The sequence below is a fragment of the Carcharodon carcharias genome, chromosome 8 (genome assembly GCF_017639515.1).
Source record: "Carcharodon carcharias isolate sCarCar2 chromosome 8, sCarCar2.pri, whole genome shotgun sequence".
Lineage (NCBI taxonomy): Eukaryota > Metazoa > Chordata > Chondrichthyes > Lamniformes > Lamnidae > Carcharodon > Carcharodon carcharias.
Genome location: NC_054474.1, coordinates 120698612 through 120723260, shown reverse-complemented (window position 1 = coordinate 120723260; position 24649 = coordinate 120698612). Strand labels below are relative to the sequence as shown.

The following is a 24649-nucleotide window of genomic DNA, read 5'->3' as shown; positions in this document are numbered from 1 at the left end:
GAATCTGAGACACGAACTGACATTAATTCTCCGCAGTATTGAATCCACACTGCAGAGTCATCGTTGTTTGGACTTCGTGCTCCACCTTTTACAGCAGCCCCTACCAGCTCAGCCTGTGACTGTGAAGACCCCATTCCACATTTTATAGCAGGCCCATCTAGCTCAGTTCAGTTGCGTATTTGCACACGGTATTATGCTATTTCTGGATTCTTCCACCCACTCAGATCTGTTCATGTTTTGTGGAATATTCTGAGTAAATGCCTTTTCGATTCCTTCAGGAAGCTGCACTGACACTCCGAGTGAGCCTCCTGATGCCTTACGCACTGCGTAATGAGTGTATCTAATTATATATTATTTCCACACACACACACAAGCTGAATACAATCAGCATGTGCATGTATTTACACATACATCTGCAACATGTACCAAGATGTGCGTACATATACAGGTACAACACACAGACAACTGCAGGATATGAGACCTGATCCCTTATTACCAGAGAGGATTTAATCTGACAATCACTATTGTCTCGCTCTCTCTGTGTAGTCATATCTGTGTCATTGCAATGTACAGGATACAATGAAATCTGAAATATCAGAAATACCCTAGCAATCCCGCCCTAGCATCTGAGGGGGAACTGGCTGCATACGGTTTCAGCTTGGACATTTAGCCTGTTACTTCTCTTTTCAGGTGCCTACTGGCTGTTTCTGTGTTTACTCGAGTTACCCTGGTTCATTTCCTGAACTAGTCCTTACCCCTGAGACAATCTTGCAGTCCCGTCAAAATGTCCTTTAGGGACACAGAGTGAGACGGAGGTCATCGCAACACCAGCAGCTGACCAGGAAGACACATGCCTCTAATGGGAGAGTTTAATTGGTAGCTGTACATTGTATTTGTCCTTGGGGGAGCTGGTTCAGGGAAGGGTGGGCTTACATGCTGAAAATTGTTCCTTAAATTTACTGTGGGACTTTTGATTTGGTGGAGTGCGCTTCATGTATTGATGGCTGACTCCTCGCTACATGGCAAAAATATTTGTGTGAATCTTAGCAGGCTAGTCTCCTCTTTTCCTCGAGACTCTCAGTATCCTCCGTTGTGAGCTACTTTCAGCTGACAGTATTGTTGACCTAATGGGCCTTTGAGTGAAATAACCATCCTATATTAAATGCTGCTTTAAGGAAATCATGTGAGAAAGAGTTTTACTGCAATCTTCGAAAACATCTGAAACCTGAGCCATAACATCAGGATATAACCGAATTAGTGCTACTGACCTCCCTATACAGACTTATTTATCTGCAGCAACATTGATATAAGAAAAGTAAAGACCAAAGCAAGATCATTTTAGCTCATTGAAGATCATCCCTGACTCTAATCCTCCCATCACAGCCCACCCCCGATGCTAACCCTCCCATCACAGCCCATCCCCCGATGCTAACCCTCCCATCACAGCCCACTCCCGATGCTAACCCTCCCATCACAGCCCATGCCCCGATGCTAACCCTCCCATCACAGCCCATCCCTAACGCTAACTCTCCCATCACAGCCCATACCCCGACTCTAATCCTCCCATCACAATCCATCCCCCGACCCCAACTCACCCATCATAGCCTGTCCTCTGACCCTAACCTTCCCATCAGCACCTATCCCCCAAATCTAACCCTCCCCTCACAACAATTGTTGTTATTGGATGAACTCAAAGTACATCACCTGGTTGCAGAAATTGGGTCTATATTTACCGACTGGGGCTGCAGCATCAGAGGAAGGTGGAACAGAGGCAGAAAAGAAGACAAGATGCTCGCAGAAGGTGGAGGAGGTGAGTTCTCCGCAGGAGGCCTTACCCACCTTGAGCCTTCCAGGGAATACTTCTCCCATCTTTGCTTAAGCCAGAAGACTGTGATTCATTAAGGAGTTGCTCATGGAACTCTGTCACCTCTTGGAACCAGGCCAACAGCCTCAGAGTAGGGTGAGGATGGCACTGCCAGTGGCCAAAGTGATGCGGCCCTGAACTTTTTCACTAGTGGGTCTGTCCAGACTGGAACAGGTGAGGTAGCAAACATTTCACAGCTTACCATAATTCTTGACTAGGGGAAAGAGTGCACCAACTGGGGCAATAATGGATAGAGAAAGATTGGCAGAATGGGCAATTGTGAGGGAAAAAGTGTTAGTAGTGAGGTGAGGAGGATTGAATATCTGTGTGAAGATGTGAAACAGTGGGCTGAAATCATGGTTGCTGTTCTACCTCGTAGTTGATTGATTCACCTCCAGGTGAATAGTGCCATGATGCTGGAGGGGTCCTGCTTCTTTCATCACTCTGTGTGGTTGTTTTTCCCCCAGGTGTATGCAATATTGGTGAGTCACCCACCTGGTCCAAGTGACCACCTCACCCCGACTCCCGTGTCCTACACGGCTGGCTTCTACCGAATCCCCGTGATTGGCTTGACCACACGTATGTCAATATATTCTGACAAGGTAAGGAACACCCAATCAATGTGGGCGACTCCGCCTGTTATTTAATGTTTCAAAGTGGAGTGAGTCACTGTATTTTTCATGTCAGTTCTCATCATCACATTATAACAAGTGGGTAAAAGTCACAGGCCAATGAACAGAGAGTCAGAGGATCCTACCTTTGTTTGCACTCACTACTGGGTACCTGTCATTCAATATATAAATCACCTGAATCACTCAATGAGATTTTCTCCTGGGTATCTACTATTTTATATATAAACCACAGAGGGTAGTCTGCTTGTGGTACTAACTCAGCCTATATTGTGCATCCATATATTAGTATAATATATTTTGTAAATGTTAATACATAGCTCAGGGGAGTGTGGGGACAAGACACCTGCACTGCCCCTAAGAAACTAGACAATGGTTACAAAAATAGACAGGTTATGTTAATAACAATGAATTCAGAATGTAAACTGTCTTAAATAAACTTTAATAAGATGTTTCTTCAGTGGAGGAATTTTCCTCTGGATTTATACTTCTTCTTGAATGAATCTGTTACCCGAATGTCGATTGGCCCATAGACAGGACTTGCACTTCTGCTTTGAGCTGGCAGCCAGCCTTGGGTTTGGTTCACTGCGGACTCTGACTCAGAAGCAGCTTCAACTACAGTCATGTAGTACGTGTACGACCTCACAGGAATGGAGAAACAGGATTTGTCCTGTTAGCCCCTTGAGTCTGCTCTGCCCTTCAATGAGACCAGGGCTTCTTCTGCGACTTAACTCTACATACTTGCCTTTGCCCCTTATCCCTTCATAACTTTGGATAACAAAAATTTAGCAAACTCCATTTTAAAATTAACAATTGACCCAACCATTTGTGAAAGCAGAGCTCCAAACTTTTTACTTAGGGCAGAATTTTGCCTGACCCACTGGAGTGTAAAATGACGCGCGTTGATGTTGGATGAGCGTCCCGACGTCAATGTGCACTCACACGATATTTCGGTCAGCGGGCATGTGCAGGAGACAGAGCTGCGCCCACCATTAATTCAGAGACCAATTAAGGCCTTTTACACCCCAATTGTCAGTGATTTAACGTTGCCCCCATGCAACTTGTCGCATGTTGCATGGGCAAAACGGGAATGTAGGCAGACTACAATTTGTAAAAGTTCATCCAAGGGGTGGGATAAGAAGTGTCAGCAGCATTGCCAGTGTGAGTAGTGAGGAGTTTAGGAAATAGTTTACTGCCGGTTGCTTATTCGAACTTGGCAGCTTCATCTCTGTTCTGAGCTTCAGTCTGAGCATTTCCAGGCTTCATTTCTGGACTCATTGTTGTCTTCCAAGCCCCCAGAGGATTCAGAGCGTGTGGGCCTTTCCAGGTATCAGACAGCTTTCTGTTACCCTGGTAATGGGGATTGTGGTCTCCACTGGTGGCACCTCCTCTGAGGAGGAAGAGAGGGGCAGAAGGGAGAGGAGGCCACGTGTCCCAATGCAGCTTCCAGGGGAGGGACTTGTGGGAGCAGAGGCACAGGCACAAGGGGGGCAGGACCAGCTGGAAGCCCAAGGCGGAAGGGGCCACGGAAGCTATTACTATCCTGCTGCCAGGGTTTACAGGCAGCGATGCAGCTACCTCAACATGTCTGAGGTGCAATGTAGAAGGAGGCTCCGCCTCTTCAGGGAGACTGTGACTTCCATTTGTCAGATGATTGGGCCTGAGATCAGCTCCGACTGTGTGGCTCTGAAGGTCACAGTGGTCCTCAACTTCTATGTCTCCAGCTTTTCCAGGGCTCAGTGGGGAATCTGTATGGAGTCTCCCAATCAGCTGTCCACAGTTGTGTCAAGTTGGTGACAGATGCTCTGTTTAGGTGGGTATTGACTTTCATTCATCTCCATACAAAAAGGCCAGCCAGACACAGCGGGCCAGAGGCTTCACAACCATTGCTGGCTTCCCCCGTGTCCAGGGTGCAATGGGCTGCACACATGTGGCCATCAAGGCTCCAGCAGGTGAGCCCAGTGCCTTCATCAACAGGAAGGGCTTCCACTCCATGAACGTGCAGATAGTGTGTGATCACAGGATGCTGATTCTACAAGTCTGTGCAAGGTACTCAGGCAGCTCCCATGACATTTACATCCTGAAATACTCCCAGGTGCCGAGGCTCTTCAGTGCTCCAGCCCAACAGGATGGATAGCTGCTGGGTGACAAGGGCTATCCCTTGTAAATGTGGTTCATGACACCTCTCCTTCTTCCATGAACAGAGGAAGAGCAGCACTACAATAGGAGCCACGGCTCCACAAGGGCAGTGATAGAAAGAACCATCGGTCTTCTGAAGATGTGCTTCTGATGCCTGGACTGTTCAGGGGGCGCACTGCAATACCCCCCAGAATGGGTGTCACTGATAGTGGTTGTATGCTGTGCTCTCTACTATCTGGCACTAGCAAGGGGAGATCCACTGGAGGAAGAGGCTCTTGATGCAGCTGCACAGTACACAGAGGGTGAGTCCAGTTATAAGTCCAAGGACAAGCACAGCGAGGAGAACACTGCGGGTGTGGAGCCAGACCTCAGCAACCTCCAGGGAGGTAGGGACACCAGGGGTGCATTGATCCAATGCTCCTTCAGCTAGGCAGCCAATAAGAACTACTACCTCATGCCAGGTCCTGCCACCACCATCCTAGGTCCCAGAAATGACCCTTTCCTTGGCTCCCAAGACACACTCAGTGCCTGTGCAATAAGTTTCAAGAGTCCCACATCCAGCATTACATACTGTCCTACCCTGCACCTACAGAACAAATGAAGCATTCTCAGGCCAAAAACACAAAATCAAATGTCATTTAATGTTGGGACTCAGATTTTTGTACTGAACAATGTTGGTAGTCACACCATTAAAAAACGAATAACTAAATCGGGTATCAAAAGATCACCCGTGACCAGGCCCTCTTGTGCTTATAATGCTTTAAACTTATGTTTACCGGTGCTACATATTTGTTCTCCCTCCTCGCTGGCACCGGCATCTGAGGCAGCCTGCTCACTCTGCTGTCCTGTTGGCCTTGATGACCTTGGTGGGCGTTCTCTGGGCAGTGGAGCCTGTGCTGGCCCCACCTGGTAGGGAATGGCCAGTGGCACAGCTGGCATCTCCCCAGTCTCATCAGATGCCATGGTCACAGGCAGAGGGGCTGAGGAGCTGCTGCCATCGTCCAGAGAGTCCTGAGAGGAGCCCACAGAGACAACAAGCAGCTTGTGCGCCAATGTTAGGTCACTCCGGACCACCCCGCTTGCCGCCGATGGATGGGCACCTAGCTGGGATACTGGGTGCCCCATACATCTCACACACAGACACTGACCAGCTGAGCTCATTGCCTGCGTGTGAGCTTGCAGGCCCCTGGAGCAGCCTCTCCATGTGAGTCGCAACTCTCTCAATGAAGGAGCCAGTGCACTCAGCCATGAGGGTCAGTGCAGTTCTCGTGCTCTGTAGGGACTCCTCCAACATGGAGACCATGACCTGCATTCCCTCATGTATCTCTGCCAGATCATCCTGCACACCCCGCTGGACTTCCAGCATCTGCTGCCTCAAGGACAACTTCAGAGGCTCATCATCTGCCTTCGACTGAAGGTCGTTCTGGTCATCAGCAGTCCTCTGACTGCCAGCGCCCTGGGCACTTCCTGCCTCCACCTGCACCTCAAGTGAGTGTGAAGTGCCCTCACCAACGTGCACCGAGATACTAGCCACTAAATTAATGCCCACCAAGGTCCTGGTATCTGTGCTGGTGCCTGGTTCAGAGAGCGGATGTGACGCAGGTGCACGGGGAGCATGGTGGTCCTCCAGTGTCAGGGGTGGCCCTTCAGGCTCCTCAGTGCGAACGTTTGCTGGCAAACTTAAAAGAGAGAAGAAGGACATGTCATTAGTTAAAGTCATCACACTGTCTCTGTGCATGCCAGGCACCCTTGTGAGACAATGGAGATCTGCATCATGGTGCCACTGTCTTTCAATTGTCAATGGGGTCTCCAGGTTTGAGGCTCATATCAATGAAGAGACTGCACTAGAATGGTTGCATAGGCCGAAATTCTCACCTCAGTGCACTGCACTCTTACCATTGTGTGAAACTCCAACCTCACTGCGGCCCGTATATACCAAGGCGCCTCTCGAGCTCCAAGGCGCCCTGTTCATAACGGGAGAGGATGAGGTGGTGTGGGGGTCGGCAACCTCTCAATACTGTTATGGACTGTTTTCTCCTGAAAGGATAGAGCAGCATTGATTAGTCCACTCTGTACCTGCAGCACCATCGAAGCCTGGCCAACCCAGCTGAGGTATGCCTCGCAGAGCACATCCGAGTCGTGGTCCTTGACCTGCAAGGCACACAGTTCAAGCAGTCTGGCCTCACCCCTCTAGGCCAACTCTGGTGCGATTGGCAGTTGGCACTTAGACTCTAACTGCCCTGAGGTCCACTGGGGACCGCCATCCCAAAACACTTCAACACACTGACCAATGCCAACACGATACTCATCCTTCCTGAGCGCAACAGGTCATTGAAGCACTTCCGGCACTGGAGCCAGGTGCGCCGCCACAACATGGCTGATCACCCAGGCTTCCACCTCCTCCCATATTTTCTTTGTGAGATGCGGTGGCCTCCTCCTCCCATCTCTGGGGACAAGGGTGGCAGCCACCTCCTCCAGGAGGCCAGTGAGGCCCTCGTCAGAGAAATTCGGGGCCAACTGCCCCGCTGACCTCATCTCCCGGATGGGTTCACCTTCCTGGGTTACAGCCATGTCGCTGCTGCAACTCCGAGGCAGGCAGCCTTCCTGGGGCTGCCCGCATCACCTTTGAATCGGCCAGCGGGTCGCCATTGGACCCGACAGTCCACAGGCCCCCACCCCCGCCCGCCCTTTCTCAGATGTTATCCAGCTGGTTTTCATGCTGGGTGGGCCTCAATTGGCCTTCCAGAGTGAAATCGCCTTCCAGCCTCGACCGGGGGCAGCAGCCGGCTTCCCGACTCCCACAACCCACCCCCACCGAGCCTGCCTGCCAAGGCCAAAATCCTGCTCTTAATTTCACTTCCAAAAGGACTGGCTCTAAATTTTAGACTATATCCCCAAATCTGAGATTCCCCAGCCAGTGAAACAGTTTCCATACACCCTGTTAGATCTCCCTTGAAAACAATGATCAAATCACTGCTTAAACTTCTAAATTCCAGGGGATACAGGCCTAATTTGTGTAATCTTTCCTCGTAGATTAACCCTTGGCATCCAGGTATCATCCTGGTAAATCCACACTATGCTCCCTCCAAATATATCATTCATGGGAATGCGATGCTCAGTCCTGAAGAAAGCCCTTCAGGTGTGTTTTAACTGGGGTCTTGCATAGCTGAAACATAACTTGTATCTCTTTAGATTCTTATCCTCTAGATATTCCACCTCCTCTTCTCGGCACCAGGCCCTAAGAGTGAATTGGTGACCATGGACTTGTATTGGATTGGCCCATGATTATGCAATGGTTTACTACTTTCCACAATATGGATGAGCAAGAAACTCTCCCGCTCTTACCTCCGGCCATCAGGCATATTGAAAGGATTTACAGGCCAATGATCAACCTGTTTGGCCAGGTTATGAACGCACCTTCCTTGGCCATCAAGCCCCAGAGTGAGACTGGAACCGGGAGCTTCTGGCCTAGGGGTAGCGACACAACCCACTGCGCCACCAGACTTCCCCTAGATATTCCATTAACTTTGTTAATTATTTTCTGCATCTGTCCATCTTGTTTTAACAATTGATGTACATTGGATGGTAGCAACTCACTAAGACTCCCGTGATAGCACCTTCCAAGTCCATGACCTCTATCACCTAGAAAGACAAGGGCAGCAGATAGATGGGAACATTACCAACTGCAAGTTCCTCTCCAATTCACTCACCTGACTTGGAAATATATTGCCATTCCTTCACTGTCGCTGAATCAAAATCCTGGAACTCCCTTCCTAACAGCACAGTGAGTGTACCGACACGACATGGACTGCAGTGGTTCAAGACAGCTCACCACCACCTTCTCAAGGGCAACCAGGGATGGGGAATAAATGCTGGCCCAGCCAGCGAAGTCCACATTCTGTGAATGAATTAAAAAAAATGTACTTACATTAATTTTGGTGAGTTCTTGTTCCTGGTTCAATATCAGTTTCTATGAGCAATCTCCGCCTCAGCCATTCTGTGGCATGCGAGTGACCTCCGCTGCAGCATGTGAGCCTCACTGCAGCCCTTCTGCAGTGTGCAGGACTCCTGAACACACATTTTTTAGCAGGGGTAACTGTTTAGTAACCTGGATGTCACAGTGGGCTTTTTTCCTCTCGAGAGCTGAGGGCACTGATGTCAATGTTTGTGTCCTGGTTGCTAACTGAGCCCAGACAAGCCATTGAACTGGTTCTGTTGCACACCCTTATGCTGCATTCTCCATTTGTCCGCAGTCCATATTCATGTTTAGTTTGGACTTTGACTACAAAGTCTCCCAAGTTTCACTTCGATGTCTGGGTTTTGCTCCATTTTCTCAATGGGTCAGTGTGATGGGGCAGTCATTTTCGGACTTAGACCTGTCTCATTTTAGCTGCTACATGTGGTGCTTTTATAACCTACATCTGGAGTGGTGTGCTCCGTTTTTGGCACTGCACCTAAGCAAAGATATATTGGTCTCGGAGAAGGTGCAGTGCAGATTCACCAGAATAATACTGGGGCTTAGCGAGTAAGGTAGGTTAGTGATAATGTTACTGGCCTAATAACCTGGAGATATGAATTCAAATCCCACCATACCGGTTTGTGAATTTGAATTCAATTAATTAAATAAAACTGGAAAAAAAAATTAGTCTCAGTAGTGGTGAGAATGAGTTGGATTTTCCGGCCCCAGCCACCACTGGGATCTTCTGGTCCCACCAAAAGTCAGAGGACTTTTGACTGAGCTGCTACATGTCCCGCAGCGTGTCCCATCACAGCAGGGCCATAAATTCCTGGCCCATGAAACCACCCATCCAAATACCCGTCTAATTCACTGATGTCCTTTATTGAAGGAAATCTGCCACCCTTACCCGGTCTGGCCTACATGTAAGTCCAAACCCACAGCAATGTAGTTGACTCTTAACTGCTCTCTGAAATGGCTTCACAGGCTACTCTGTTGTATTAAGCAGCAACAAAAAGTCAAACAAAAATAAAACTGTACAGACCACCTCGCATTGACCTAGGCAACAGACATGGCAAGTGGACATCTTACCCTGCCAACCCTGCAAAGGCCTTCTCACTAACATCTGGTGGCTTGTGTTAAAATTGGGAGAGGTGTCCCACAGACTAATCAAGCAATAGTCTGACAAGGCCATATTCATGAATAACACCTACCAGCCCATGTCCCAGACAACTCCATCATCATCCCTGGGTGTGTCCTGACCCCTGACAGAACAGACCCACCAGAGATGGTGGAAGAGTGTTCTCCAGGTGGGAGGGAGTGGTCCAAGGAGTCCTCAACATTGCCACCACAACACATAAGTGTCCAGTTTTAAGCTGTGTGGTGCTATACAAAACAATGGAGGGTTTCCTCCATTGGGAGGACATATCTACCAGACTGGGCCTGCAGAAGGTGAGGGAATCAGCTTTTGGGGAAAAACTTACTTGACCTCACCCTCACCAATTTATTGGTCACTGATGCATCTGTCCATGACAATATCAGTAGGAGTGAACACTTCAGAGTCACAGAAGCTTAGAAAATAGGAGCAGGAATAAGGTCATTTGGCCCTTCAAGCCTGCTCCTCCATTCAATATGATCATGGCTGATCGTCTATCTCAAGGCATACTCCCACTCTCTCCCTATACCCATCAATACCTTTAGAGTCCAGAAATCTATTTACTTCCTTCTTAAATATATTCAATGACTTGGCCTCCACAGCCTTCTGTGGTAGAGAATTCCACAGGTTCACCACCTTCTGAGTGAAGAAATTTCTCCTTAGCTCAGTCCTAAATGGTTTGTTGACCCTTTGTTCTAGACCCCGCACCCCCCACCCCCCAGCCAGAGGAAACATCATCCCTGCATCCAGATATAAAAACAAAAAAACTGCGGATGCTGGAAATCCAAAACAAAAACAGAATTACCTGGAAAAACTCAGCAGGTCTGGCAGCATCGGCGGAGAAGAAAAGAGTTGACGTTTCGAGTCCTCATGACCCTTCGACAGAACTAGTCTGTCCAGCCTTGTCAGAATTTTATACATCTCAATGAGATGAAGTCCTGTCTTCACACTGAGGATAGCCTCAGTCTGGCACTGTCACTGTTCGAAATGGGACAGATACAGAGCAAATCCAACTGCTTAAAACTGGACATCTAAGAGGCCCTAAGAACTATCAGCAGCAGCAGAATTGTATTCAACCACAATCTGTAACTTCATGGCCAGCTTGGTCAGTAGTAGTGTTACCAAGCCCCTCTTGCTGATAGACATTGGAGTCCCCCAGAGTACATTCTGTGCTCTTGCCGCCCTCAGAGCTTCCTTCAACTTGTGTAAAACATGGAGGAATGCTGATTCATCAGTTGTGACTGTGTGGGGGGAGCTGTGACTAGAGGGCACACGGGAGGCTGTAACTTGGGTGGGGGGTGGGAGGGAGGACTGTGATACTGGGAGTTGGGGGAAGAGGGCTGTGACACTGGAAGGGGGAGAAAGAGGGCTGTGACACTGAGAGGAGGGGAAAGAGGGCTGTGAAACGATGGGGGAAGAGGGCTGTAACACTGGTGGGGGGAAGAGGGCTGTAACACTGGTGGGGGGAAGAGGGCTGTAACACTGGTGGGGGGAAGAGGGCTGTAACACTGGTGGGGGGAAGAGGGCTGTGACACTGAGGGGGTAGTGGGCTGTGACACTGGGGGGGAAGAGGTCTTGACATTGGTGGGGAGAGGGCTGTGACACTGGGGGGTGAGTGGGCTGTGACACTGGGGGGGAAGAGGGCTTGACACTGGGGGGAGGGAGTGGGCTGTGACACTGGGGGGGAAGAGGGCTTGACACTGGGGCGGTGGGAGTGGGCTGTGGTACTGTGGGGGGGAAGTGGGCTGTGACAGGGGGGGGTGAGTGGGCTGTGACACTGCGGGGGGGAAGAGGGCTTGACACTGGGGGGCGGGAGTGGGTTGTGGCACTGGGGGGGGAGTGGGCTGTGACAGTGGGGGGGATTTGGCTGTGAGCTGAGGAAGATGGGGGTGCAGGTGGGGGAAGAGGGCTGAGATGCTGGGACTCTGCCTCTTCAAACGATCCAGCTATTTGCTGACAGACCTTGTGGTTTCTCCGCAGAGTATCCATCTCTCTTTTCTCCGCACTGTGCCACCGTACTCCCACCAAGCTCAAGTCTGGTTTGAAATGATGAGGCGTTTCCGTTGGGGACACATCATTCTGGTGGTTAGCAATGACCATGAAGGCCGAGCAGCACAGAAGAAGCTGGAGACTCTCCTGGAAGAAAAGGAGTCAAAGGTTAGTGTATTGCTTTTGTGTCACCTCTCGACTGTTCTGTGTATGTAGATATCTGTACGTGAACACATTTTCTCTCCATTATGAACATGGCTAACATTATGCTTTAAGCATCTACGGTGTCTTGAGTGGTACCTGACAAAACTTGTATTTATCATTCCACGTGCTTCATCGTAATCAAAATCTGCTACGTGTAATCAGCGACAGGATGAGAGCCGTACACTGGAGCTGTGCAAAAAAAATCCAACCTGCAGCTCTTCTTAAAGTCGGACCAAATCCTCCTCTCAATGAACGTTAATCAATCCTGTGGTGCCAGGATGATACCCACTGTCACCACACTCTCTGCCAACCATGCCACTCACTGCACTACAGCTTTAACATGACTCCAGGGGACTTTATCTTTACACTTCACCAATTATTTCCAATTCCCATTCCCGGTCAGGATGGATGTGGATGAATGACTTTAACTAACACCCACCACCTCATGCCCCCTGCCCCATCCCTGCATCTTTCCTCAATCCTCTTTAAATTTCCCACTGGCCTTTTTGTTCACCAAAGTGGGAAAAGAATGAATTCACTATTCCTGAAATATTACGAAACCGCTTGCCACTAAATCCCAGTCCATTCTAACACTGAGCTAGTCAAACCCAGGAAAAGACATTGCAACATCAAGCATCTGATGCACAAATTAAATCATTAACATTCCCCATTGAGAATCTCTCGCGACTACTACTACCCACCTCCCATCCTATCTCTCACCTCACTTACCTCCAACTCCCCCCCACCACCATCTACCTCCCCCAGCCTCCCTCACCTCCCTCCTCTCCTATTTCCCTCTTTTCTTCACCTCCCACCATATTTGACTTTTTCAGACTGGACAGGGTTCAGTTGTTCATTTTGCTCTCCTGTCCACAACTGACTGTGTCGCTAACTCTAAGTGCTGACCTTCACATTTGGTCAAACAATATAATAAAGACTGGCTGGTTGAAGGGTTAATGTTAGCTGGTTGAAGGGTTAATGGGTGACGGGCTAGACATCCATCTGGGTAAGGAGGCGACAATACCAGTGTGTTTAGGATTGAAAGGTCTGTAAGGGCTAAAGGTTTGTGTTCTCCCATGGTGCAATTTGTTAGGAGTTAGCGGTCTGAATGAGTGGGAGGTCAATTGCCAGACAAGGTGAAAGGTCAGTTGTTAGATTAGGAGTTTATGGCCTGACATGATTTAGCTTAATGTTCCAGATGAATTGGCATTTGATTATCTGGCTGGGTTGGGAGACTAGCTGCCTGATGGGGTGATTATCATTCTGGATTAGTGATTGCTGAGCTGGCTGGACTCCAACATAGTTAGGAGACGGTGACTAACTCCATTAGGGGTTTCTATCTGGCTGTCTACTGGTCAGACAGGAGTGAGAAGCTAAAGGTCAGGCTGGGGTAAAGGGAGTCTGGTCCAGATGGAGAGAGGGGTCAGAGATCCGCGTGGAGAGATGGTTCAGAGACCCGGGTGGAGAGAGCAGTCAGAGACCCGGGTGGAGAGAGCGGTCAGAGACCCGGGTGGAGAGAGGGGTCAGAGACCCGGTGGAGAGAGGGGTCAGAGATCCACGTCAAGAGAGGGGTCAGAGATCCATGTCGAGAAAGGGGTCTGTCACCTCAATCTAATGTGTAGCCAGTGAACTGGATGGGATGTATGGCTCATTGATCCAACGGGATGGAGTTTCAGTGATCCTGGTGGAATGACAAGTTAATACATAAGAAATGGAAGCAGCAGTAAGGTTTACAGCCCTTCGAGCCTGCTCCACCACCCGATGCCACCATGGCTGATTTTGTTTTACCTTAACTCTACCTTCCCACCCAATCCCTATATGCCTGGATTCCCCTAGAGTCCGACAATGTATCAATCTTGGCCTTGAATAAATTCAGTGACTGAGTACCAGAGCAGGCTCCATGGCTTGTGTGGTCTACTTCTGCTCCTATTTCTTATGTTAAGTCCACAGCTTTCTGGTATAAGTAATTCCATAGAGTCACAGCTCCTTCAGTGAAGAAATTCCTCTTCATCTCAGTTTTAAATGTTCATCCCTAATCTTGAGGCTGTGCAGCCTCTGCATCCACCCTGCCAAGCCTCTTCAGAATCTTATATTTCAATGATATCACCTCTCTTTCTTATAAATGCCAGTGAATGTGGGTCAACTTGTCATAGGACAACCCTCTCATCCCAAGAGCCAATCTAGTTTGTTTCATACCTTCAGACAATTTTTCCCTGTGGGGAGTAGTGGGAAAGTGTTGGAAGGATTAGCAAACTGGTTACCAACCAATCTCATGAACATTCACTGTAACTGCCTCCAAGGCATGTACATCCTTTCACAATAACAATAACAAATGCTAGAAACACTCAGCAAGTCAGGCAGCATGTGGAGAGAAGGAAAACATCTTTTTCTCTCTACAGATGCTGCCTGATTTGCTGAGAATTTCCAGCATTTTCTGTTTTTATTTCAGATTTCCAGCATCTGCAGCAATTTACTCAAATATATCTTTCCTTAGTAATGGACATCAAAACTATACACAGTAGTCCAGGTGTGGTCTCACCAAAGCCTTGTATGGTTCTAGCAAGACCTTTTTATGCTTGTACTCCAGTCCCCTTGAAATAAAAGCCAATGTCCCATTTGCCTTCCTAATTGCTTGTTGTATCTGCATTTCTTGTACAAAGTCACCCAAATTTCCTCTGAACACCAACATTTAACAGCTTCTTACCGGATAAAAAGATTCCAATTTTCTATTTTACTTAACAAAGTGAATAACCTCACACTTCCCCACATTATATTCCATCTTATTTCCCACCCACTCAACCTCACTTTGTCCCTTTGCAGCCTCTTTGTGTCCTCCTCACAGTTGAGTACATCACACAACTTTGTATCATCAGCAAACTCAGATATATCATTCTCAATCCCTTTATCTAACTCATTATTATAGATTGTAAATAACTGAAGACCCCGCACTGATTTTAAAACACCTTAATTATTGCCTGCCAACTTGAAAACAGCCCATTTGTCCCTACTTTCTGCTTTCTGTCCATTCATCAATTCTCCAACCATGAATATAAGTTATCCCAACTCCATGAGCCCTTATCTTGGCACCTTATCGAGTGCCATTTGAAAATCCAAATATACTACATCCACTAGCTCCCCATTATCTACTCTGGTAAATCTCAAAACTCCTCAAAAACTCTAATAAATGTTTAAAATATGATTGCCCTTTGATTCTGCATAATTATGCTATGATTTTCTCAGTGCATTGTTAACACTTCCTCAATAATAGGTTCCAGGATTTTCCTGATGACTGATGTCACTGCCTTATAGTTTCCTGCTTCCTCTCCCTTCTTTTCTTGAATAATAGTGGTACAAGTTGTTTGAAGGTTTTAATGGTGTGATAACCATGGTTTAATGATAATATTGAGTAAGAATACTTATAGTTACACTATGTAAATGTTGCTCTGAAAAGAGGAGTTGTCACCTTAAGATTTCCCTAGAAGAATTGATAAGACTCAACAATTCAGGCAGTATACTCAACCTGGAATAACTGGATGACTGATGAGGTTGATATATATATAGGTGGAGGATGGGCAAATGGGCAGGATTGGTCAGGCTTTTTCCAGGTAATTCTGTTTTTGTTTTGGATTTCCAGCATCCGCAGTTTTTTTGTTTTTATAATAAGTCAGTACATGTTAACGTTCCTGCTGCTGATTGGTTGGCTGTGCAGAGTGGATGGGAATGTGTTTCTTGAGGGAAGCCTGATGTCACTGATAGCTTAACATAAGATTAATCTGTTACTTGCTCCATAATAACTTTTCTATTATGACTAAGAATCAGCCACCTATACATTGGTTCCACCTTGTACAGACTACAATATATACTCAGGCCAGTGGACATAAAAGTCTAACACAAGCCACCTGAGTAGCCCCTCTCCATCCTTCATACCCACAAAGACAAGAAACCATCTCACAATAAACCAGGAATTTACAGCATACCATGTGATTATGGATTCGTATACATTGAGGAAACATGGCTGCAGCCTACACACTAGACTCAAGGGCCATCAAACCTGCTTCAAGCACAGTGAGTGGAACAAGTCAGCCATTGTCAAACACGCTCGACTTAATGACCACTACATCCAATGGTTCAACTCTAGACTTATCTCCATCCATCACGGACTGACATACAAGGCACATCAGGGAAGCCATGGAGATCTAGCAACATCACACCATCCCCCAAGGCTGCAGCCTTCTTATCTGTGACACCTGGCAACCGTTACTCAGGAAGCATCCATCCTGCACAGTTGACCAATCAGGCACAAGAATGTTAACATGCACTGATCTATTATAAACACAATAGCCTGACCAATCTTACCAATTCTTCTAAGGAATTCTTTTAAGGTAACAACTGCCCTGTTCAGAGCAAATTTTACATGTTGTAACCAGAAATGGTCTTACTCAATATTAACAGGACAGCATTTAATTACTAATTTTTATTCTGCAAGGACCATTCTAGAATGTAGGGAATTTTGAAAGATCACAATCAGAGCATCTAATACCTTTGCAGCCTGTTCTTCTAGGAGCCTGGGATTTAGACCATCAGGTCCAAGGGATTTGTTGGCTTTTAGTCCCATTAGTTTCTCTAGTACGTTTACTCTACCGATATTAATTACTTTAAGTTTCTCACTCTCATTGGTCCTTGTGTTCCCCAATATTTCTGGTATGAGTTTTGTGTCTTCTATTGTGAGACAGACACAAAATATGTGTTTAACATCTCTGCCATCTCCTTAATCCCCATTATAATTTCTCCTGTCTCAGTCTTTCAGGGACCAATTTTTGCAACCCTCTTCTCTTTTACATACTTGTAGAAGCTCTTAACAATTGTTTTTAATACTTCTTGCTAGTTTCTTAAACTTTCCCAGTCCTCAAGCCTACTCTTCTGACAGTATTACAAGCTTTTTCTTTTATTCTAATACTATTCTAGCTTCTCTAGTTAGCCATGGACGGATCACTTTTCCTGTGGAATTGTTGTTTCTCAAGCGAATGTATTTTCATTGGGAATTTTGAATTATTTGCCATTAGTTATCCACCTTCATATCTTTTAATCAATTCCCATAACCAACCTCAAACAACTTGTCAATCATACCTATTCAATTGGCTATATTTAAGTTTAAGATTCTTACTTGGACATAAGTACGCCACTGTCATGTGAACACACAGATTAGGAGCAGGAGTAGATCACTTGGTGCCTCGTGCCTGGTCCGACATTCAATAAGATCACGGCTGATTTGATTTTAACCTCACATCCCTACCTGCCCCCAATAACCTTTCACCCCCTTGCTTATCAAGAATCTATCTATCCCCACCTTAAAGATATTCAAGGACTCTCTCAACCACCTTTTGAGGAAGAGAATTTCAAAGCCTCACAACCATCTGAGAGAAAACATATTTTTCCTCAAAACTCTCAAATTAATGTGTAATTCTATCATTTTGTGATCACTTTACCTCATGGGATCCTTTACTGAGAGATTACTAATTAACCCTAGTTCATTACGCAATCCAAGAACTAAAATAGCTTTATCTCTGGTTGGTTCCACAAAGCATTGTTCTGAGAAACTGTCTCAACTGCCATTCCATTAACCCATCCTACAGGCTACCTTTGCCAATTTGCTTGGTCCAGTTGATATAAAAATGAATGTTCAAGTGAGTGAGGGTTGGTGACCCAGGCAGAGTGAGGGCGGTCAATACTGCATGGAGTGAGGGGGTCAGTGGTCCAGATAGAGTGAGGGGGTTAATACCACATGGAGTGAGGCGGTCAGTGGCCCACTTAGAGTGAGGGGGTCAGTGGTCTGGATGGAGTGAGGGGAGGTAAATGGTCCAGATGGAGTGAGGGGGGTCAGTGGCCTGGATGGAGTGAGGGGAGTCAGTGGCCTGGATGGAGTGAGGAGGGTCAGTGGTCCGGATGGAGTGAGGGGGGTCAGTGGTCCGGATGGAGTGAGGGGTGTCAGTGGTCCGGATGGAGTGAAGGGGGTCAGTAGTTTGGATAGAATGAGTAGCATGTGATCTGGTTAGTGTCAGGCATAGTAATCTGAGTTCAGTGATGGGTCCATGATTCAAATAGCATTTGTGGCCAATGATCTGATTTAGATATATAGATTGATGTTTCAATTGGGTGGATATATGAGTGATCTGGATGGTTTGAACAAAATAGTGATCCAAATGGGCTGATGGGCCAGTGACCTGGATGGACTGAAGAATTGGATCTGGACAGAAGGAGCTGTTTATCATCCAGATGGAGTGAGGGTTCAATGGTGATTATTGCCTGGCAGCTGAAGGAAGCTGTTGGTTTCTTGTAAAATCCTGAATGTTTCACTGGTCTCCTCCCTAGTCTGATCTAGGACATAGGAATAGGAGGAGGCCGTTCAGCCCTTTGAGTCTGCTCCGTCATCGCATTAGATCATAGCATTTGAACCTTAAGCCCATTTGTTGTCCTTTGTTCCATATCTCTTGGAACTCTCAGGTCACATTCGGGTGACAACGATCAAGAAAGGCATCCGAGTGATCATTGAGAGATACTACACCCACCTTGGCAATGACTTTCACACCAGCTAGAGGGTCTATGAGAGGATTGTTATCATCCCCAACCAGAAACTTTGCAACATATTGACATATTGATCCCATTCTTGAAAGCTTCAATTGTTCCCCCCATATCCATGGGCCTTTGAGGGGAGAGAATTCCAAATTCCTACTACCCTTGTGTGGAAAAAGTGCTTCCTGACATCAGTCCTAAGTGGCTTGACTCTAACTGTATGATTATGCCACCTTGTTTTGGATTTCCCCTTGAGATGAAACAGTTTCCCTTTATCAACCCTAACATTTCAACATTTAAGCACCTATATCAGATCAATCCTCAAATTTTTCTACTTGAGGGAATACAAGCCTAGTCTAGGAATGCCCTCATAACTTTACCCTCTAACCAATAGTACCAGCCCCTCCAAGGCCAAAACATTCTTCCAGAGGTGCAGTACCCAATCCTGATTGCAGTACTTCAGCTGTATTCTAACCAGAACTTTATATAACTGGGGCATTATTCCCACCACACCCCCACCCCCCCGCTCCTTTGTATTCCAGCCCTTTCTGAATGAAGTTTAGCAACCTATTAGTCTTTTTGACTCCTTTCTGTATTTTCATCCAAGCTATTGATAAAAAGGGTGAAATTGAGGCCCCAGTCCAGATCCCTGGAGAACCTCACCTGTTATGTTCTAGCAATCAAATAGTATCCCTGTTATCCACACACATCACCTACATTCCAATCCAGTTTTACTTGACATAAAGTTGTCTCCAATTTCATGCACTTCCATTTTTGCTAATAACCCCCTGTGCAGAAACTTACCAAAAGTCTTCATAAATCCATATAGATAATGTCCATACATGCTCTCTAACCCACCATGTCTGTGACCCCCTCAAAAGGACTCAAATTAGGCAGAGATGATTAACTGTACACAAACCCTGTTCTCTCTCAGAAGCTCATATTTATCCAAGTGCTTATAGTCACTCTGACCCCAATAACAGATCCCAGTAACTCACCCATCACTGATATCAGTCTTGTAGGTCTGTAGTTATTACCTGGTTTCTCTCCCACCCTTCTTAAATAGTGGAATGTAATTTATAATTTCCAATTGAATGACACAATTCCTGAAACAAGAAAGGGATGGAGGAGATTGCAGATAGGAAGGGGAGAGGCTATAATAAAATTTAAACACGAGGATGAGAATTTAAAATTTGACACAGGGATAATGGGTCAATGGCTCATGGTGCAAAATAAGATACAGGCAAGTGTTTTGGATGAGCTCAAGTTTATGGAGTATGGAAGATGAGAGGCTGATTAGGAGGACTTTGGAATAGTTGTGTTTCGAGGTGGCAAAGGAATGCAGGAAGGTTTCAGCAGCTGATGAACTGAGGGAGTTGCAGAGAAAGGTGGTGTTACAGTGAAGAAAATAGAAGTTTTTTGTGCTGTAAGAATGCAGTTAGAAACTCAGCCCAGGAAGTTTACATTCCTAGTTAATTCTGGATTAGAGACCCACCTGTGATTCACCACAGACCGCTCTGGGTACAGGTGAATTGAAACAAGCCCAATAGATTCATTAAGATATTTCGTGATGTGTAGAATTGACCCAGATTTGCACTAAGTGTGGTAATGGGTGGGGAAAACGATGTTTTATCCGTCGGCCGTAATGACAGCCTCTCATGCCGTATCGTCCCAATCCCACCACATTCATTACGCATTCCTGGGAAACACACCATTTCCATAGCGGGCGGGCTCTCATTCACCAGCCACACCATCACCTCTCCACCTCATAATGCTGGCGCCATATTTAAAGTGCAGCCGCTCACACACCTCTCAGTGCTTCCAGCCCAGGACATGGAAGACATGGCCCCAAAAGGCAAAAAGACTGCAGCCCCCTGGTTTAATGAGGTGTTCCTCGAGCATCTTTTGGTTGGCGTGGAGGCCCATGTGATGTCCTCTACCCCTCACTCTGGCCACAAGAGAAGCAGCAACCTCATTATTCCAGCTTGGGAGGCGGTGACAGTGGTGGTCAGAGCCAATGCCCTGCAAAAGAGGACAGCCACCCAGTGCCAAAAGAGGATGAATGGTCTCCTCTGTTCCACCAGGTTAACTCACTCTTCTCATCATTCTCAACAAACACACTCACAAACCTATCACACATCCACAGGGATTTCGCTCACTGTCAGTTCAAGGGACATCACCATTCACTCTCTCACACTCACCTTCATTGTCCTCAACCCGTTCATGAGACCACTCACCTCCCACACATGCCAGGCAAACTTATCATCTGGCCTGGCAGGGGTCCTGCTTATACTCTCTCCACCTCTATTCATGCAGGACAAGCTGGCACACAACAACAGGAGAGGTTGCAGACTGGTAGAGGAATGCTTGACATCAAGGTCCTTATGGACTTTGAAAATAATCATACAGCTGACTGGCGACGATCTGGACCATTTCTGTGTTGATGGTGAGATTGGTGGTGATCTACCAAGTGAGAGTCCAGCAATGCAACATCCATCAGACAACCATGCTGTGAGTGATGTGTCCTGTTTTACAGGCCACTGCCATGCACCAATTATCTCTCCTTGCTTTCCCAGGCACATCTGGGAAATGGCTGACAGAGTCCATGACCCAGAGCCTCCAATCAAGCCCTGAGGAGGAATCTGAAGTCACCTTCCTTGAAGTCCCACCACAGTGCTCACCCACACACTCCACCAGCGCAGGGACACCTCAGTGAGACCTAGCTTTATAGTAGTCCCAGGACCACAATCTGGTGAGCACATCGCATTTTCTGATCCACAGCAGGTGGTAGCAGGGACTTCCCAGGTATCCGGCACTCGGCAGACTGCTGGAGGCCAGAACATTGCTGCGTCTGAGTCAGATGATGAGCCTCTGGACTCGGTCATGTCTCTGTTGCTGGAGCTGCAAGGGCAGGCTTGGGAAAATCAGGAAGGGATGTCCGCTGCACTCCTCAGATTGCAAGGCACGATGGAGGAGTCTGTCTGCCTTCAGCCTGAGGTGATAGCTCCGGCATGCCAATGCATCGAGGTCAACACTGGTAGGATGGCAGTCGCCATGGAGACCTTGGTCCAGGACGTCACTCCTGCACTGCTGCGCGGGCTGAATCCCATCAGTGATGCCATAGTTGGCCTCCAACAGTGTGTATGCGAGAGGGGTGCCGGGCAGCTCAATCTCACACCAGTTTCTCCTTCTCCTCAAGGAGTCAACGTGGGGCCCTCGGGCACCCATAGGGAGGAGGATCAGCACGTGCACACCCTGGGGCCATCCACTCAGGTGACTCTGGGACGGTCTAGTCCATCCAAATCCCCTCATACTCTGACCGCAGCAGTTCCAGCTCCACAGGCTGAGGAGGGTGCCCCAGCCACACAGCAGGACCCTGATAACAGGCCAGGGCCCTCCAGAGGACGCCAGCCAAGGTCATCACTGACAGGGCATAGCAGTCAGCAGGCTGCCTCCACCTCTGCTGTGGATGGACCGGGGAGAACCAAGACGTAACGGCAGGGTTAGGAAAGTGAAAAAGATGTAGTTGCACAGCCTGGGCATGGATGTTAATCACTTGTACATAATGTTCACTTTTATAAATAAACTCCCAAGAATGTCTCCTTGCCCATGGCTCCTTGTGAGCAGTGTTCTTGTCACTCAGATGTGAATCCTTTCTGCACGAGGTAAAGGGCAGGTGTCTCAGTCCAGAGCCTCTTCCCTGTGCAGTGTGTAACCTTCAGCTCAAAGTGATGACCCAGCTTCACACACCCTGGACATATTAGTGATGCATGCACCTCGATGATGCTTATTATTGCTGCCAGAATGTCGTGGGCAGGCGTCACAGAGTTTTGTCATTCTCTCTATGTGCTCTCAGCACTTTTATGGTGGGGCTGGCCCCCATCTCTTCAGCATCTGTGACCGGTGACGCTGTGCTTCTGAAAGGCTCAGGTGCTGAAGGCGGACAAAGGATCTGGAGCTTTTAAAGTTTCACAACTGCGTCTCCATAATATGACCCTGATCACAGAGCGCAAGTGAGCTGCCCTCAGCCAGACAGAAGTCAGACATTCTCAGAGACAATGTGAAGATCTATGGAGAGTCCTCACTGCATGTCATCATCATTCTTCTGGAATCTAATGACTATTAGCGCCTCCACAGCATCTCCATGACAGGAGCCTTATCACAGAGGGTATGTGGTATCCCCTCCCTACGTGTTGTCATCATCCTCCATGAATCTAACAGCAATGAGGCTTGTCAAACTCCATCATTGTCACCTTTGAGGACCTCCTCACCTTCATCACCATCGATGACTTCCTCATCGGAGGAGACCTCCATCTCCTCCACAGGCAGCTTCTCTCCCCATTGCAGTGCCAGGTTGCAAAGGGTGCAGCAGGTGACGATGATTCGTGACACCCTCTGCGGACTGTATTGCAGGGCTCCACCAGACCGGTCCAGGCACCAGAACCTCATCTTCAGCATCCCGACGGTCAGTTCCACCAAAGTGCGAGTTGCAGCATGAGCCTCATTATACCTTCGCTCTGCTGCAGTTAGAGGCTGTCAGATGGGTGTCATCAGCCACGTCCTCTGTTGTCTCTGAAGAGCCACCCCTTCAGCTTCTGTGGATCCTGGAAGATGTCAGGAATCTGAGACCGACTGAGGATGTAGGAGTCGTGGACGCTCCCTGGAAACTGTGCGCAGACCTGCAGGATGCGTTTCTGATGGTCGCAGACCAGCTGCACATTCAGTTACGATGGAGACCTGAGCACCACGTGAGTGCAGTCGATCGACCCTGCACCTGTGGGAAACCCGAAATCTGGGTGAATCCAATCGCTCCTGCATCCTGGCTGTCCCGGTCCCAGGTGAAATGCATATTGTTGTGTGTCTTCACGAAATGGCATCCGTGACCTCATGGATACATTTATGGGTGGAGGCTTGTGAAATCCTACAGAGGTCACCTGTGGAGCCCTGAAAGAAGCCACAAGCCTAAAAATGGAGTACCGCAGTCACTTTCATGGCCATGTCCTTGTGGCATCAAATCCTGCAGCAGGTGGCAGATGTGACCGACCAGTTCCCTAGACATGCGCAGTCTTCGGTGACAATGGTTCTTGGTCATCTGAAGAAATGAAAGGCAGCATCTATAGACCCTGGGTCTAGCTAGACGCCAACCAGTGACAGCTCACTGAGGCTCTTCAGCGCCGTGTGTGAGAGCCCCAGCTGCTCCTTCTTCCTGAGGGTGCTGCCCCTCCCTCTGCACAGCCAGATGCCTCCGTCTCTCTCTTCTCTGTTGTCTCTGCTCTCTTTACACCATGAGTCTAGTTCACCAGGCTCCATGATCCTGATATTGTACTCCTGCAGGATGAAAGAGAGAAGCATGGGTTAGCATGGGTGTATTAAGAACCTCTCTTGGTTAGGTTTGAAGGCCCCTTAACGCATCCCGGAGAGTGCTGGCCATCTGGATGGCTAGAGTTTAGTGCACTGCATGGCTGTCCAAAACCCCATCCACCTCCACTTGACCGATGGGCGGCAGCTTTGCCCATTGGACTGCATGCTGTACTCACAGCTCAGGCACAGGCATTCTCCTAACCTGCACTGCAAGGATGCACTGTTAGCTTGAACTATGGGGGAGACCGGTCGAAACTGGGATGACATTGCAAGGAGCTGTGGGCGCCTCCACCATTGACTGCTCCGTGGCCAGCTTTAGCAAGGAGATTGTACAATGTGCTCAGTTGTCCAACTGTTCTGCAGTCCAGTAAAATGCTCATTAGTTTGTAGTCTGTGCCTGAGGGGTGAAAAGCTCTGGAGCACTTTGTGGCATTTTCATGCCTCTGCGTTGCTTGAGTGGGCAGATAAACTAGAGACCCGACTCCACTCGTGTTAATGTGGATGCACCCGAGCTGTCTCAGCTGCAGAGGAATGGTCACTTTTTATACAAAGTTTCCCTGATGTGTGGCCGCTTCCCTCTCCCCACCCCCAACGTGCTTGTGCGCTACCTTCAACCACAGGGCAGGCCTTGCCCTCCCCCTCCTCCAACACGCCTGAACTGCAGGGCAGTCCTTGCCTCCGCCAACCCCCCCACAACACGCCACAACCTTGAAGTCCAACAGGCGACCCTTGCGAGTGCTGCGCAACATTACTGAGCACTCAACTCTGAGTTCCCCTCAAAG

The 24649-nt window shown here is 47.9% G+C and overlaps 1 protein-coding gene across 1 annotated transcript in view; it reads left to right on the top strand.

Annotated features, from left to right (window-relative positions):
• grin1a (glutamate receptor, ionotropic, N-methyl D-aspartate 1a) overlaps positions 1 to 24649 on the top strand; it is a 400833-nt gene that overhangs the window by 16566 nt on the left and 359618 nt on the right. The window contains exons 2-3 of the mRNA XM_041194434.1: positions 2332 to 2466; positions 11724 to 11900. Coding sequence (XP_041050368.1) covers positions 2332 to 2466; positions 11724 to 11900 — 312 coding nt within the window. The remainder of the gene's footprint in view (positions 1 to 2331; positions 2467 to 11723; positions 11901 to 24649) is intronic.